Below are 16,647 nucleotides of genomic sequence, written 5' to 3'. Positions count from 1 at the left end.
GTTGTTCGTGTCGGCTGCTTCAGCAACGGTGAAATTCACGGAAGAAGTCTGGAAATATAATTTGTCGAAGTCTTGTGGCAATTATAAGAGTGACAAATAATTACCAAAATTGTAATCCACTAGCACTAATACTATTTACGAAAAAAAGCAAGACTTCATCAGTTTGTCAAGTTAAATTCTCGTCATTAAACAATAGAAGAGCTGTCGCATGTAGCCGTAAAAAAATTAAATGATTAAACCTTGAGAAAATAGTGGTCAAGGATACCAAAATCTTCAAGTGAGTCTTCTTAGATTAAAATTATTTATTATTTTGTTAATAATATTTAACTTCAAGCTTTTATTCGTAGAAAATGGAGCGTCGAGATCTCCCAATCGGCATTATCGAACGTGGCGTTATTGTTGATAAGATTTTAGTTTGCCAACAGATTACGTTCTTAGATATTTGACCGACAAAACATCGATTCTATAATGGCCCTTTTATAGCTTTATAGAATTATTTCCTTAGCAAAAATATGTTTTGCACACGATGTAATTGTACTTCAGACTGCCCCCGCACGCTCTTAGCCCATTTTTAAAGGATAATTACACATTTTCTTCAACAACGATGATTTCTCCCATTAACGACACGTTTTCTGTTTAACGCTATGTGAAGTCAATCCACAGTGGACCATAGATTAGTTAGAGGTTACGTGGGTATTTTCAGAATGTAATACTTTACTGACTCAGCCGTATGCAGTCGTTTTCTGTGTACCTAATCCATGTTTACAGAAATAATTAACTTCTAAAATTAGCCTGTCACGAAATTCAATGAACAAATACCTATGGTAGGCCCGACACAAATCTTATTTTATAATTACGCTTAAAAATACGCTTTATGTGAAACACGTTTGCGAAAACAGGAGTTTAGAATTCTACAAGCCCATAGTACTATTTTGTCGAGAGAAAATAAATGTGAATCCTGGGTTGAAGTTATATACATATATACTCCTTCCATGTCACTCTCTTGAAAAATCTTTATTTAAATATAAGTAAAGTATTTGACATAACATCCTGTGCCTTTATCCTGTGTAGCCCCATGCCGTATGGACGTGGAAGAGGCACGTTTCAACGTTTATACTATCACACAACTAGAGATATATTGTATATAGAAGCGAACCCCTTGTCGGTAATCCGTTCATTAACACTACTCCTTTATTTGGTAGTTTGCTTGTTGTCAGTACGTCGTTTTCATATAATGCTACCCTGTGCAATTAAATGAAAATGATTTATTTTTGGTACGCATACCTTTTAGTTAAATATATTCAATAAATCTACAGTCATTATCCAGTTTTTAGGGTATTTGTCAAATATCCATTTGTTTGATGTCTTGTTAGCTATTTAAAAGGCATCGTCTTTTAACAGACTCCTAAATCTCTTTTCGATTCGACATTTTAACAGTAAAGGTTCTAACTGCAATAATAACTCTGGCCTAAAGCTTCGCAAGCGGTAACGAGTTGACTTTTGGCTTGTTAAGAAATTCGGTCCACCATGACACTCTGCCCATATTATCGCCATCGACGAAGCCTTGCATTATCCGTTTGTAAATATCGCCGTCCGAGTGACCCAGTACAGACTGAAGGGCGAAATCTGGTGGGGCTATTGCGTCAGCCAAAGACACGGACTCGTCCTTAAGTATAGCACATAATGAAAGCAGTTGACTGCGCATTATTCCTGGCAGATCAGGGCCAGCAGTGAAGCCTCCAGCGTAAAGGTCTGTCAATCGTTTTTCAAGACACCAAAGGCCAAATGTCAACGTGATTCGAGTCAGAAGAACTCGTGGTACTCCTTTCACACAAACCTCTTCACATAGCCGGTCGAAGCGTTTTAGTATTACCATCTGAAATATGAAAAATACTACAGACTATTAGCGTATGTCAGACAGCATATAGAGCATCCAAGTTGAAGAAGCGGTCTTTATTGGATTAGCATATTCCAAGTGATTATGCGCAAATCACTTTATTTACTCAACCTATTGCATGGATAGATAAAAGCCGCCTAATACTGCAGCTGCACAAGACCATGAAAAACTGTGCCCTAATATGAAGCCGATGCGATTTGCTCATATTGAAATCGAAACTAATAAAATAAATTCAACATAATCACTTCACTGACCTCAATAAACGCGAGTGAAAGTTCTCTTGCCAGGAATACTTGAGTATTATTCTTTGCGGTCAGTCCATCGGCGTGTTCTCGATACCTCTCCAAAGCCAACTGCCACCGCTGAAGTAGATGGCACACAAGCCATTCATAGATCTGCACAATGTCCTGCACGCTCAACTCTGTCTTGGTGTCTTCATCAGTGGAGAAGCGTCCCGTTGCTAAAATTCGATCTCGTCTTTCCAAAAATTGCAAACTGGGCACGCCAAGGAGTGAGCTCTTCGCGCCTTCGACGGCAGCAAGTAGCACATTGCTTGTCTGCTGTAGTAGAACGTTATTGTCGCCTTCGTAAGTGCAGTTACCGTCATGGTCGTCACGAATGTCTGCAAGTCCCGCCGATCTGAGATAGCCATGACCTCCACATGCTTCACGAGCTACCTATAAAATTGAGTTAACAAATGAATAAATCATAATTGCAGAAAAGCCGTTGCCTGATGGCAAGATGAGCTGAAGGCACGTGAAAAATTATGGAACGTCCTAGGAATGTGTTATTGTCTAGCCACGAATAACGGTATTCCAGTGCATAATATTATAGTGTCCCGCTTAGTGCATGCCAGCGTGAACCAATGTGGTCATTATCTTGAGCTAGTTACCTTATCAATGCTTAGGAAACCAACATGTTTGTTGAAGGCTCCTGTGTAACAGTTAATGTCAATTAATACCTGTATGGCGTCCCGGGCTAACCATGATGCAAAGCATTTTGCCGCGCACGAAACAATATGTAATTCAACGCCTTGCTCGGCCCATTGAGAGCTTCGGTCGCCAAACAGTGTTGACATATGGAACGTGATGAAGTCTCTATTCAGAGCCAGAGCATAGTGGTCCATGATAACTGCGCCGCAGAGAAAAGGCAAGATTCGCCACTGTTGAAGCTGATACTCAAGAACAGGTTTTTCAAGGTTTCCTTCTTCGGAACCGAACTGTCTTCGTACAGCGGAGTATCTAAAGGAAAGACACAAAATAACTTTACGTAAGAAGAAACTATTCAGTTTATTAGAACTGTTTTCGTAATTGAAAATGACGAAAAGCTTATAACTAAGTTCTTCGTGCTTTGGAAGAAACCAGCATTGTCGATAATTATTAGGTAAGATGCTTTGATCACAATCAAGGACGATCTGTGTAAGAATTATATACCAGCACTCGGAATTTGAAATGAAGAATCGCAGACATCCCTGAATATCATCTGGACGAAATTAGTCTGACACCTTATTCAAAGTTTTTCTTTTGTTGCTCCGTTAGCATCTCAAGATAGATTTTATCCTAAAAAGCCAAGGATATAATACGTAAAAAATTACTAAAAGGAACTCACCTTGTCGCTATAACGACCGCTTGTACCAAGTTCGTGGTGCTTAAACCAACAATAGCAACCCTGCCCATTGACAACGAACCCAAAGTCATCCCGAACCGCTTCGATGGATCATCAACGGCAGACACGTATTGACCCTCGGGAGTGACATCGCCAGTACGGTTTAATAGGCTTTCTCTTGCGATGCGATAGCGATTAAATATCGCAAAGCCATTATCCAATCCGTTAAGGCCCAATTTAGGACCCATATCGCCAAGCGTCACCCCAGGAAATGGTGCCAGTGTGCGTCGATCTCTGACAGGGACTACGAACCCGTGCAAACCGTGACACATTTTATCGGGCGTATACAGCTGTGCAAAGACAATCGCATGCGTAGCTGTCTGGCCAAGGTTTCCTGACCACACCTTTGCTGCTTCAATATCTGGCGTGTGTAAGATAAATTCTTGTGTAGTTGGATCATAACGTGCTTCTGTTCGCATGCCACGAATGTTCGTACCGTGACTCATTTCAGTCAGTGCAAAACATCCAACAGCTTCGAACCTCATAAGGTCGGGGATAAGGTCCAAATGACGCTGAGTCCCGAGGCCACGAAGCGCCCCAATGCACATGTCAACAGCCAATACTTTTTTGAGACATAATGACCAGTCGATAGAGCCAATACAACTATTAAGGACACTGGGCAGTACGGGGTTCTCAAAAAATTCTTTTTGGGTGAAAAAGCGATATTCGAGCAAACGTTTCATCTGGAGAAACGTTGCCTTTCGCCGGTCTTGTAACGTGCCCCGATCTTGCCCAGGAAGACGGGTAAACAAAGGATCTTGCTCAAGTGTTCGATACACACGAGTTTTGAAGCGAACAATTGGTTCAGCTGAAAAAAATTTAAGATAAAATAGGACTTTCTTCTTGTCATTTATTAATGTAATCAGTAACTCTTATATTTTTATTGCTGATATAAATTAACGTTTCGAGTTCGGCACTTAATTTGTTAGACGCGCTTCAGACGGCTAGCTCTCAGCCCGAAATGAAGGGTGCCTGCGAGTTCGAACCTATATATCGTATCGAACGAAAATATAACGTTCAAAATTATTGGAGATTTAACAAAGCACTTTGCATAAAGTTATTTTGCCTACTTTTTTACTTACACTCTAGCAGCACTTTAAGCTTTTTCCACTCAAAGGATGCTTTTTTCCTGTAGTAATCCAAAGGACCCGCGGGCATCTCGCCTAAGAGTTCTTCGATCGGCAAAATCGCCCCTTCATCCCGTTCGAAACTTGACTCAAACATGATAACGAATTAAATAGGATTCTGCTGGAACACCTGCATTTCGAAAACAAGCCATGATAAGCTTAGTGGTCCACGATAAAATATGCATACGCATCGACGTAGATAATAGTGAACGAAGAGCCCTTACGATATCCGAGACCCGAGAACAAAATTTTAGGTCGAATTCAACGCTGTTATTCAACGAAACTTAATAAAGTCCAAGTTGCAAAACACACACTCAGCAGCGCTTAATCAATCGTATCGTACGCTACAAGGACAACAAACTGTTTTGAGGAGTATTCTGGCAAATTGTTAACTTCCAACCAGCCATCAGCTACCCGTTCATGTGATTCAAACGACTTGAACTTCCAAATACGTTTGCTGCTCTTTGTATGTGGTGGATATTTGGTTGACTATTTTGCACACATATAAAGAACAGCAAACATGAGCACACAGACACGGATCCTATTGCAAGTCATTAAACCATTTAAAATTGTTTTAAATATTCAGTACGTTCAATACGTCCGCAGACACGTAGTTATTTTGGTGCTGAGAAAATCTTTGAATATGGATAGTTTCCTCGAAGTGGTTACACGGTATGAAACGAGCGGGATGGGTATGTTTCCTTGTTGTATAGAAGCCGTAAACAGGTTACGGCAATATTACATATAAATATATGCACAATATTACGGCATATTTGGTCCAAGTTCTTGAACGATATGTTTATTGCATTATTTGTTATGCTTATTTGTTCATTAGTAACATTTGCAACTTTCAACAAGTTCTAACAAAGCAACGAGTACGTATAAGCCATTATAACGAGCATCTTATTTTGAGTAACACCAGTCGATCGTTATCTTCGGCCTAAAGCCTGAAAGTGAACACACACCAGATAATTGGTTCGACAGATGACTAACGCTCCTTTGTTATAATATACTGGGCACAAGAAATCGGAACATATAGAAAGTTTGTCGATGAGCTACATGTTCAGAACATGAGTAGGCACCTGTAAAACAGCTGATCTTCTCCGAAGTACCAACCGAGGCTGTATGAAGGTATAAAGGGAAACCGGAACTTCGCAGTTGACTAAAAGTTTATCATCTGTACTAGACACTCATCAGATCACCAAATCTCAATCGCCAAAGGATTACAATTTTACGAAAGTTTCTAAATCTTTACGCATGCTCAATTGCTCCTATTTTATCTAGTCAATGCTATGCTCAGTATTGCTCCATTGGAGCGATAAAGCGATTGCAGCGCCCCTAGTTTTACTGCTCAGAACGTTTCCTTTGTGAGCATGTTTCCTGCGATGACAAGCCGAACAAATAGATGTGTGATATACAGCCTACTGGCATATTTTGTCTGCGCACCGTGCGCCAAATAGGACAAGCTAAGTGAAGGATAATGTTGGGTATCATGATATGCTAATAAGTTGCAAGCCGGGTACTAACATGTATTGCAGACCAAGTTGGTAGCGCATTGGTGGAGAAGGACGTTTTCGTTCTGTATGCGTACATTTGTTTGCATATGACATAATCATGTTTATCGAACTAGGACATTATCTACCGAAATATCATGTAAATGGGCATTTCACTAATGCTGATCAGAAGGTTTAATGAGCACCGGGCTGATTTAATCAAAGATAATGAAATTCATGTTGTTAGTTTGTAAAAACAACATTATAACGATCAGTATATACAATATTGTATAGAGTAAAAAATTATTAAGACCATATGTAACGTACGGAAGACGTATGTTGGACCACAATTACGCATGCCTAAAACTTCTTTATTAAGGTACACGTTAGCTTGACTTACGCGTATATTTTTTTGTGTATATTTTTCACCTTTCACCTGTGAGTACGTACAATCTGTGTTTTTCCAAAAATTAAGGAATCATTTTGTTTGACAGCGTTTGCCTTAGACAAACATCACTGTTCGACACCATTTGCCGTATTTGGTCGTTCAGTCTTAAACGTCACATAGTGACCTATATTTTTTTCACTATATTTTAATTAAAGTATACACTGTTATCTTTTGCCATTCCGATAATAAGTTTCCCGTTGCAGTGAAAGTTTGGACTACGAGAGTCTATTTTTGAGGAATTTCGAAAGGCAATTTCAATATCACGTTAAATTTGAATAATCAGAAAAGCAATAGGAAATGCCTGGTAAGTATGGTAGATGACAGAAAGCCCCCAATTATAAGTCCTGCATTTTTATCTCGTCACTTTTTGCGATGTGGGGTCGAGCATCGTCGTATAGTAAGAGTGGCTTACCTTCGCTGTTGTGACGTTGGCTAGTGAATACCTAGTATATACTGAATATCTCCACCAACTATTGAAAGTATACTTGAGCCGTAGTCGACAAACGAAGATATATAAAGCTGCAGTGGACAATTTCTGTATTAGAGCACAAAATAGACACTTTTTATAATAAATAAATAAATAAATAGATAAATAGAGCTTTTCTAGGTCTACGTTTACTTTAAGGTGATGTCGAATCAGTTCAATTGTATCAATCATCTTAAAGGCTACTATTACCGTAGGGGGATGTACTATTTATGATAAGTCACAAATCGGTGCAAGAATGAGACACTGTTGTAACGTGACCAAGAGGTAGTTAGCATCTTCATATCTCTGTTTTTATCTTTACTCAACTTACGTGACACCCATGCGTCTAACTTTTACGTCTTGTTCATTTGAATGATGATCATACCATGGAGTTTTGACATGAGTCGGCTTCTACCACATATTTAAACTTTTTGTTATTTAACTTCGCAGGAGGTGTGTAAATTATCATTTTTATTTGTGATGCTCGTAGTTAATAACTGATATGAAAAGTGTGCGTTCTCTTACCAAAAAAGAAGTATAAAGGCTGTGTCCCCTCTAACGATGTTCTTATTTCGAACTTCTGAAGTGGAAAACGTGACTCGTTAAAGGCTGTGCATGGCTGTCATAAACAACGAGCAGAAGTCTTATCTTGGCAGTACAGTGGTAAAAAGTACGCTTGTAAGGCTTAAGGATCCGTACAAAGTGTCTTAGATTCAGAGGCACCTTTTCTTTCGTCCTGAAAAGGGCCTATCGGCAAGGCAATGCTCATCTGCGGTAGAACTGTCAGAAAAGACTCGAAACATTGATTGATTTAGATAATGCGCAAAATGCTTTTGTAGCGAAAGCAAATATATCTGCGCACATAGTCTGCTACTTGAATCCCATTGTGCTAGAATCTGCATAAATAAGCACACTGGATAAATTCTGAATTGACAAACAACGGGATCTTTTTGAAGAAGCAGAAAAATATCAGAGGATTAAATTCTTATTGCGCTTAGCGCAGTATAAGTATTGCACGAATCTCGAACCTGCCACGAATTGCAATGATTATAATAATATCAGTCAATGGGATGCACAGCAAATAACAACAACAGTGTCCTTTATTAGGAAAATTTTTAAAGTGCAGGACCGCCTTAATCTGTGTGCGTCCAACCAGATTAGAACTGAAGACCTTCTGGTCCAAATGCCCGACGCCACCGTCGACCCAATGGCGCGTTATATAGCCTTACAGGCCATTACATACAGTTACAGTAGCCTTTGACTTCGTTTTCGTGTATTCTAACCTATGTAAAATTCGATGTTCGTATTTGAGGTGCTAACATGTATCGCCCCGAACGTAAAGCGGATACAAATAAATGTTAACCCATAAAGATCCAATATATGTGGATGGGCAGTTAAATCTTAATCACCATTAACTTGTTTCGTTGTTACAAAAAAAATCATTGTTAATATAAAAGAAAATTTCGATATTCCAAATATATTCTCAATGAGCAACATCACTTTTATGCCCGTTATACTAGACCCCATCGGATACAATACATCAAAACTATTTATTTCCCTGTTTTCCATCGAAGCGTGTTCAAAGTTCGAACTTTGGAATTACATTACCGTTGTCTTGTTGGTTTTTTTTGTTGTTCTCGAAATTTCTGTACCAATAGTTAATTCGTTCGTTTATCGCGACACTCTCTAAAACATATTGATGATAAAGGTCTATTAGGCCATAGATAAATAATTGGAAACTGTGATCACAAGAACCATGAGTTTCATTCAAATGCACCGGGTGTCCGGGCACTGCAAGCAAATATCGGCGAAATGTGTTAAAAAGGCGAGGATATTTCGGAAAACGTCCTTAAATTAGGAACCGCCCGAAATATATTACAGATCTGTAAGGAACTATTAGACGATTACTAATTGTCATCAAAAATTGAACTGAAGTACTCATGGTGAATTATCTAAGTAAAAAAAAAGACAATTCTTTGCTAATCTTCCAAAAACGAGGTGGGTGGACCTCAATAAATTACTTTTAAGTATAATTCGAATGATATCGGCAAATTCCCTACTTCTAATTACGTTATCTAATTACCATACGAGAGGCAAATACTTACTGAATTAAAACAGTTTTCAAGTGTACACGCGTATCTGTTAGACCTGCGTTAAGTCTACACAAATTTGTTTCCAGCTACGAGCGCCAAATGTTTTCAGGCGAATTATTCCAGCTCAATTAATATTAAGCCGTGTCTTTTTATTACATAGGCACGTTTAAAAACATGTTTTTATTATGTTAACATGTTGTTATTATAAAATCACGTTTTGACCTTTCCACATACTGTCTGCGCAACATTTAGTCTCAAAAGGAGATCTGTCATTGTTGAAACGCTTTGAGGAGAAACTATATCTTCTCCAATTCAAGACCTGTTACCTAAAATAATGTTTGGTAGTTTCTATAGTATTCGGAAACTTCGTGACAATGATGTGGAGAAATCATAATATATGCACAACATGAGATAAGCCTCGTGAAGTAGTTTGAGTATCCACCAGTAGTTTTTAGAATAACTAAATTCAGCTATTCACGCTAGCATCTGTGTACTTAGGTGTATCAACAAAAACGCAGATAGACTAATTATTTCTGCGCCTTATTTTACAACGAGCTTGGGCTAGGCTGCAGGTAACTCTCAAGATGCCCAGCTACTTTATTTTTTGTACTTTATAATTTAAAAGGCGCATCAACCAATAGCTCTCTACATTCAACCAAAAAAACCGATGCTGATATGGTTGAAGCCCTCAATGATAAATTGTCTGTTGTGTACTGCTTAGCTTTCTTATTTGTTGAATATGTGGATGATTTCGCTTTCGACATTGGTTTCCATCTGTTATCCGAATAGGTGGTTTACAACACTCAACTTCTTTCGGGTATTTCCGCGTTTCTTCTACACGGAAGCACTAAATTTACATGCAGGACTACAGAGCAGCTATGAGGTCAATTTGTTTTCATTTCAGAAAAGAGTGGTTCCCAGACTGACTAATCAAATCAGTTACGTCATCAAGAGCGAGTCAGATCGAAATACGTATTGAGTATTTCTGTTAAAAAATGGCCTTAAAGTTCCTATTGTGTCGGATCCAACCACAGAGAAGTCGGCGGCAGCTCTCAGTGTTCAAGAAGGAGTGCGTGACAGGGGGCTAACACACTTCTGTGAACATATGCCCTTTATCGGTACGAACAAGTATCTTCATGCGAACCATTAAACCTCTTTCGATTCGAAACAGTCGAGCTAACGCTTTAACCTTAACGAATAAGACTCGATTCTTGTTCGATGTCACATCTTAGTTTTTTACGGAAGGTGTTGACATCTTTGCGCAGATCTTCCTTGAGCCCGCGTTCGATCAGCGTTGTACAGGCTATGGACCAACCGCCGTAGATCAGGAGCATAAGATCAGGAGCAGAAAATTAAACACGACCGCAGGTGCCTCGACCGACATGAAAAGCCAACCCGAGATTCAGAGCATAAAGTTTCAGAATTTAATACAGGCAGTAAGGCAAAGTTGTACACTATACCAAAAACATCGACGCCGCAAGACGTTGCTTGATACTCGTCAAGCGTTATGAGTCTTTGCCGATACGGAAAGGGGAGCATACACGTTCTATCACATATGGCTATCGAGCTTTTTGACTGAACTGAGAATAGGCATGCAATCGTGTCTGAATGGCTGGAGCACCCTTTAACCGATAAGGAACCATGTGTGTAAAACAAGGTACTCGCAGCGAGAAATGTCTGTCAAATGTCATTGACTTTTAATGTGTCAAACGTGCGCAAACACTTCCAAACGAATCCAGGTAACTACATTAAGCGTCTGATCGTGCACGAGGGTAAAAGAGGTCTGAATTTTCATCTCAAAAAGAAAGCTTGGGTAACCTCGGTCGACAGTGGACTTTGTTTGGGGGCCTATGGGTTCAATTTTTTTCAAATACACCTCAACCTTTCATGGAATGGCTTGGAGAAAGTATCTAATCCTGCTTCGTTAGCAAGAACCACAGAGTTAGCTCTTTGACGAAATGAACCTTAGTAACATACACCTCTGTTTTAAATCGAAGAAAACCCTTTCGAAATACGTAAATTCTCCTGTTAGGCAAATGCAAGAATTTGACTGAACTAATACGCTACCAGCTAAGTATTTTGCCAACAGGTACAAACCCGAACTCATTTCGGCGTTCCCATCATATTTTGAGCTTGAGAAAGTCCGTACAGTTCTGCTTTCGACGACCTTCGATAATGATGCTAATTATAGGAGAAAGTACTTTTCTATAAACTACGCAATTAACAGGATCCCTGCCGAGAAGGTTTACGCTTGAAAGATGGCCGGGCCCCTTCCCGGTCTACGGCCTTCTTTACTGCGTACGCTTGTACCCACTAATGTTTCATTAGCGACTAACACTTGGACTATATGAATATGCTTATTCTAATCATTGATGAAGTGCATTATCGTACATGTTTCATCTAAGACGGGAAATACGAAATACTGCCAAAGAATGCAGCATTATTTGGGTTTAGATCGCCCTTAGTTTGTCAGGATCCATTTAGTTGCTCTATGGTCTTATACTGCTTCAGGAATGTTAACAAAGAATACTTTTATTTAACTGAAATCTAGGGGCGCACATACTTCCCCTCAAGGAATGTCCATAGCTTCGTCCTAGAACTTCGAGGTTCGAAACCAGCAGACCGTACTTGAGCAATTCCTCCAAGGGCTGTAGAGTTCCAAAATTGATGCGAAGCGTTTTTAGGTTCTCAAAGAAGCCCAGATACAACAACTAAGAGGTTTTCCAGCAGAGCAGCCATAGGAGCGCGCGGTAGTCTTCCTTTACTTACTGCTGTCAGAAAAATGTTGCTCACATGAGTAGTCAGTGGCGGCCTTAGAAACCGATATATATATATATATATATCGATAGTTTGTACCGTATAGTTCGCAACGCGCAGTACCCCGAACAATTTCCACATCTTGGTAAAACCATTTTCGACCTATCTGACCTTAGAAACAGTGTTCTGGCCCTCCACTCACGAGTTCAAAGATGTCATATCACGTTGAAAATTAGAATGTGAATATTCACATCTCGGCTTACTCCAAGTCTACATTGAGGGTACAGAGACGGCAAAAAAAAAATTTAATGTATAAACTAAGCGCATGGAAGGCCTTTTGTGCCACTTATCACAAACAGATGCGACTTTTGATAATCTATCTTAAGCTGTTCTTAAAGGCACAATGGACAATTCGACAACGTTATAGGTTTTCTCACCAGCAGCGGCAGCAGCGAATCCTCAGCAAAAATGCAGCGTTTTCCATATAACGTATAGTGCATCATGACACTGGTGAAAGTGTAGCTAAGCGTGCGTTATATAAATGATCTTAACATGTTTTGCCATAAGCACAAACTACGGGCTCGGTCATTGAAAAACTTAATAATTTAACCCGACGGCAACGGTATATGCGCATCTGAATCTTCGTTTTCTTGCCCTCTGTATGAATTCGTAATGGAAGGATATTTGGCGTCGTGCAGCCTCGTAGCTACGTCGCTAGGTGTCGCTTTGCATCTTCGATTGGCGCTACCGCTGCCGAGAAGTTGAAATGATTTTCCTCTTGCGCGTTAGGTGGTGCTGGCGACGACGGCAGCACCGGCGGTTAGAATTCCAGGGGCCAGGATTTAAGGGGCACTTAAGCGATCGGTACGCGCGCGTAACGAGGCATAACCGGTAAAGAGATATTCTTTTCCTATAAAATGCGATAACACAGTAATTCGCTCTAACAGTACGGAAAAGTGCATAAAACCGAACACATTACCTATTATTGAAAACGACCGCAAGCGTTTACTGGCTTCCAGCCAAAGGATGTGATATCTGGTATGTGTCGTCACAGCTTACTGTCAGACGCAAATAAACCATTAGACATCCTTTTGCAGACGAAAGCGGTAAAGCCCAGGGTGAATATTGAATAAATGCACCAGACTGAATTTCTCTGCTGTGCAGAGGTGTACATGTCACCGTACTCGAACTCCGTTAGACACTGCTCTTCATCATCGTTGGCGTTCCTATGATGACGTCTTGCAAGCGGAGCACAAAATCACCCCAAAAGTCTTTGCAAATTTATGCCTAAGCAACAGCAAAGTACTGCGAAATCATGGCACGAGCTGTACTGAAATACATATTCGGTCGATGTGGTAAGATTAGAATGGCCTGGGAGTTCAAATCTGAATTCAATTGTATTGCTTTGTATGTGTAGCCGACAGTTCGCTAGCCGCTGCTGTTGTTAGGGAGCTGTTGAAAAGTGTCTCTTGCGTGAAGAAAATGACAGGCGCTGGGGAAACCATTCGTTTAACAAACAACGATTTAGAAAGTGTTCATAGTGTTTTTACAATTGGTCTTTGAAAAGACGCAGAATTTCGATCGAGTTGAGGTTAGCTAGCTAATATATTTGAGGTAAAATAGATAAGATTGAAACCATACGATGATCTAAAGTGAGAGAATATGATGGTTTTAAAATGGCGCGGTGGATCGTCGGCTCGATGGACGGGTTGTTGCAAGCACCGGGAGTTGCCGCACGGCAACTCTCCAAGAGGCGGAAATGCGGGTACCTGTATTACATATTAATTTTTAACTTGTTTTTGTATATATATATATGTATCGCTATTAGATCGTCCTGTGTTAACAGAATGATTCAAAAATTGGGTGAGAGCGCGGGTAAAGGGAAGTGATTAGCTAATGCCGTAAATTGGCCGAAGGTTTGTATTACTTACGTTACGAATGCTAATTAAACAGTTTCAAATAGAGCCTTGTGAGAAATAAAGGTCAACTGATAGGCAAGCGTCATACGGTTCAGACTACTAATGTGTTACATCACTATATAACATTAATAGATTAATTTATCCAAACTAATTAATTATTGTGCATGCAAATCTATCTACTAGCAAAACAATATAATACTCAACAACCTTGGTAATTAAGAGAACCGCTCCTTCGGCAATGAAATTTCAATTCAAAATCCAAATAGTTTTTCGCAAAATGCTAACTAACGTCAACGGTTAGTTTCCACTAACGGGACTAATACGTTATTGCCCAAGCTGGACTCATGGGTAGCATCAGCCGCTGGATGATCGACCGCGAACAACCAGGGAATTCTCTGTTCGATTGCAGTTTCTATTAGTTTAGAAACGAATGTATAGCATTCCTCATTAAAAGATACCCCTAATAATAATAATAATTAGATTTAAGTAGGCCTATAACGACTCGAGCTTAAACTAAGCACCAAGATTCAATTCTTTCTGCGTCTCTGCTTATGTCCGATATCGCCGTTAAGGGTTACGAGAAGTTAGAAAAGTTCCAAAGTACTCTTAGGGTATTGTATGCTAGTCCTTGAAATATGATGCCCAATTGTAGTTGTTTCGTTTTTGTCAACAATGGCAGCTTGGTCTGATAAAAATAAAACTTCCTTTCTCTCCCGGCAGACTCTAATTTGCTTTTGTAAGTACATAGAACGAAGTCTTTGATTTATCGGTACTAAAGGTCGACAGTTTTTTTTTTACGAAGGCTTCTAGGATTGCCAATCTTTCGATTTTTCGGACGCGATTAGCGAAACCCTAGATGCACTCGGCGAGAGAATTATATCCCGCGATAACTGTCGAAAGCCTTTGAAACGGGCAGCACATTTCAAACCTAACTACTCGAGCTAAAACGTTTTTGTAGTAAATTTGACCACTCGAAAAATTGTTGATGATTTCAATAATTTTTCTAGATGCTACTCCTGATACTATTATTGCTTTGCCGGTTGTATAAAAAATAATATTTGTAAGCTTGCGAATTATGATCAAAGAATGTGTGTACCTAATACCTTTCGTGGATCGCAAAGATCTTTAATTTTGTATCATTTTTTCAATATATCATATAGTGGCGGTTAGGTAAAATAAAATAGAGTTAAATTGCTTTAAAATTTAAAAAAATTGCAGCCAACTAAACGGTGCATACATTTGGCATTCTAGACCCAGTTGTTCATTTAACGTAATTTGTAAACAGGCGTTCGACTAAAGCGGTTACGCAGTCAGTGCGTATTCGGATGAAGTTTGTTGATAAAGAAACTTTTGCTCGCCTTGCTAATAGGAGATCTTCTGCTTGCAGTGATTAGGGTTGTAAACGAAGCTTAGGAAAGTTATATGAACGTTTAGCTCTTGGCAGTATTCAGGTTTGCAAGTAAAGAATTTAGATAACTTTTTGGAGTTGGATTTTCTGTTTGAAGATTGTCCTGAGACAGTTATAACCACTGCTAGCACAGAAGTAACGAGAGGTTACTTTAAATAAAACTAGTGTTGCCTATTTGATCTTGCCAATGAGGGATGGAAAAGGAAAACAATTATTGCCCCCCTTAACTAATAGGAGATTGCTATATTGTTAAGCATATCGCATATTTGTAATACGGCTAATTATAAATAGACAAATATGTTCGCCCGATTCACCTACTCTTAGAAGAACTCTAGACAAAATTCACATGAAAACGTTTAGTTCTAGTTTATACTTGGCATCACGGTTTTTATGCCATCGCTCAGGTCTCTTTTTACCTGTTCTGCCCACGGTGCGTACTACCGTATTGTGTTTGATAGTTGGCTAGATCGATGAAAACAGAGGACTGCTTTTCGAGGTCACGTAAGCGGTGTCAAACTTAGAAACACGTGTTGATTCAGGCTTGAAGCAACCATACCCACACCTAGTTCTGTACTAGCAAGGGCTGACCGTCTGAAATAATGCCTGACGTCAGTACCGAATGTAAAACTGAAAACATTTACTAGACATGCTAGGAAAACATCGTATACACATGTTCCAGGTTGCGGAAACACAAACTCTATACGTACGCACCAATCATTTTCGTTTGTTTTGTAATAAATTAGAATGGTGCCATTATCTGGTGTCAACTGTTATTCATTAGTTTTCGTAGATGCCAGGCCGTCCAAGGGACAAGGTAAACAAAACATCGTCACCATTGTTGCATTATAGTAGATACGTATAAAAAAAAAATGTCTACGTGTTAATAAGAGATACCTGTAGAACGCAACGAATATACAATCAGGATGAGAAAAGTTGTCTCGTATTTAAGAAATTATGGATCAAGCGGCTAAAAACGCTAGGTATATATAGTTTTATTTTGACTAAATACGGATAAGAAAGTTTTATTTTTATACTCTTTACATTTTTAGGAGACTAAAAGAAGTTCGATAAAGCGTCTAAGCTGATCGCATCTCCCACTTTAGACCTGAAGTTCCACTTGAAGTTCACTCAAATGCGCGTCCATGTGTTTACTCTAAGCGTGGCAAAATTAAATACCGAAGTATAGCGTATCAGTGTCAATGGTCAGGCTTGGCAATTAACCGAGAGCGCCGCCGGACCGTTTTTCAAAATAGCAATATGGCTGCTTCTGTTGAAAGTATGAACAGCTGGAATATGTATTCAACATTCAAGCACTTGAATAAAGAAGTTTAATCTTGATAAACCAAAATAGCATTTAGATCATTTTTGATTAGA

At 39.4% G+C, this 16,647-nt stretch overlaps 1 protein-coding gene and 1 long non-coding RNA gene across 5 annotated transcripts; both read right to left on the bottom strand.

The window, feature by feature from the left end:
• Positions 1 to 995: 995 nt before the first annotated feature.
• LOC111249275 (peroxisomal acyl-coenzyme A oxidase 3-like) lies at positions 996 to 6,009 on the bottom strand. Of its 4 annotated transcripts, none has more exons than XM_022802906.2 (6): positions 5,655 to 6,009; positions 4,645 to 4,819; positions 3,506 to 4,370; positions 2,859 to 3,138; positions 2,152 to 2,574; positions 996 to 1,876 (listed from the first exon to the last, which is right to left on the bottom strand). In XM_022802906.2, the coding sequence occupies exons 2-6, from the start codon at positions 4,784 to 4,786 to the stop codon at positions 1,469 to 1,471; spliced, it is 2,118 nt and encodes a 705-aa protein (XP_022658641.1). In that variant the 5' UTR covers positions 4,787 to 4,819; positions 5,655 to 6,009; the 3' UTR covers positions 996 to 1,468. The 4 variants fall into 4 exon arrangements, with proteins under 4 accessions (XP_022658641.1, XP_022658640.1, XP_022658643.1 ...); XM_022802905.2 differs by having other exon boundaries at positions 5,772 to 6,009; XM_022802908.2 differs by having other exon boundaries at positions 5,806 to 6,009.
• Positions 6,010 to 13,594: 7,585 nt separating this feature from the next.
• LOC111249276 (uncharacterized) lies at positions 13,595 to 16,389 on the bottom strand. Its single transcript, XR_002672859.2, has 3 exons — positions 15,985 to 16,389; positions 15,690 to 15,864; positions 13,595 to 13,715 (listed from the first exon to the last, which is right to left on the bottom strand). It is a non-coding gene; the product is annotated as an uncharacterized LOC111249276 (long non-coding RNA).
• Positions 16,390 to 16,647: the final 258 nt, after the last annotated feature.

The sequence above is a fragment of the Varroa destructor genome, unplaced genomic scaffold (genome assembly GCF_002443255.2).
Source record: "Varroa destructor unplaced genomic scaffold, Vdes_3.0 BEIS01000004.1, whole genome shotgun sequence".
Classification (NCBI taxonomy): Eukaryota; Metazoa; Arthropoda; class Arachnida; order Mesostigmata; family Varroidae; genus Varroa; species Varroa destructor.
This window is presented reverse-complemented; position numbering and strand designations above follow the sequence as displayed.

Bases quoted from the DNA above. Each gene is read 5' to 3' on its own strand.
- LOC111249275 (XM_022802906.2), bottom strand. From the start codon at position 4,786: ATGTTTGAGTCAAGTTTCGAACGGGATGAAGGGGCGATTTTGCCGATC. The intron at 4,371-4,644 runs GTAAGTAAAAAA...AATTTTTTTCAG, and splicing joins GCTTAAAGTGCTGCTAGAGT to CTGAACCAATTGTTCGCTTC. The intron at 3,139-3,505 runs GTGAGTTCCTTT...TCTTTCCTTTAG, and splicing joins GCGGTCGTTATAGCGACAAG to ATACTCCGCTGTACGAAGAC.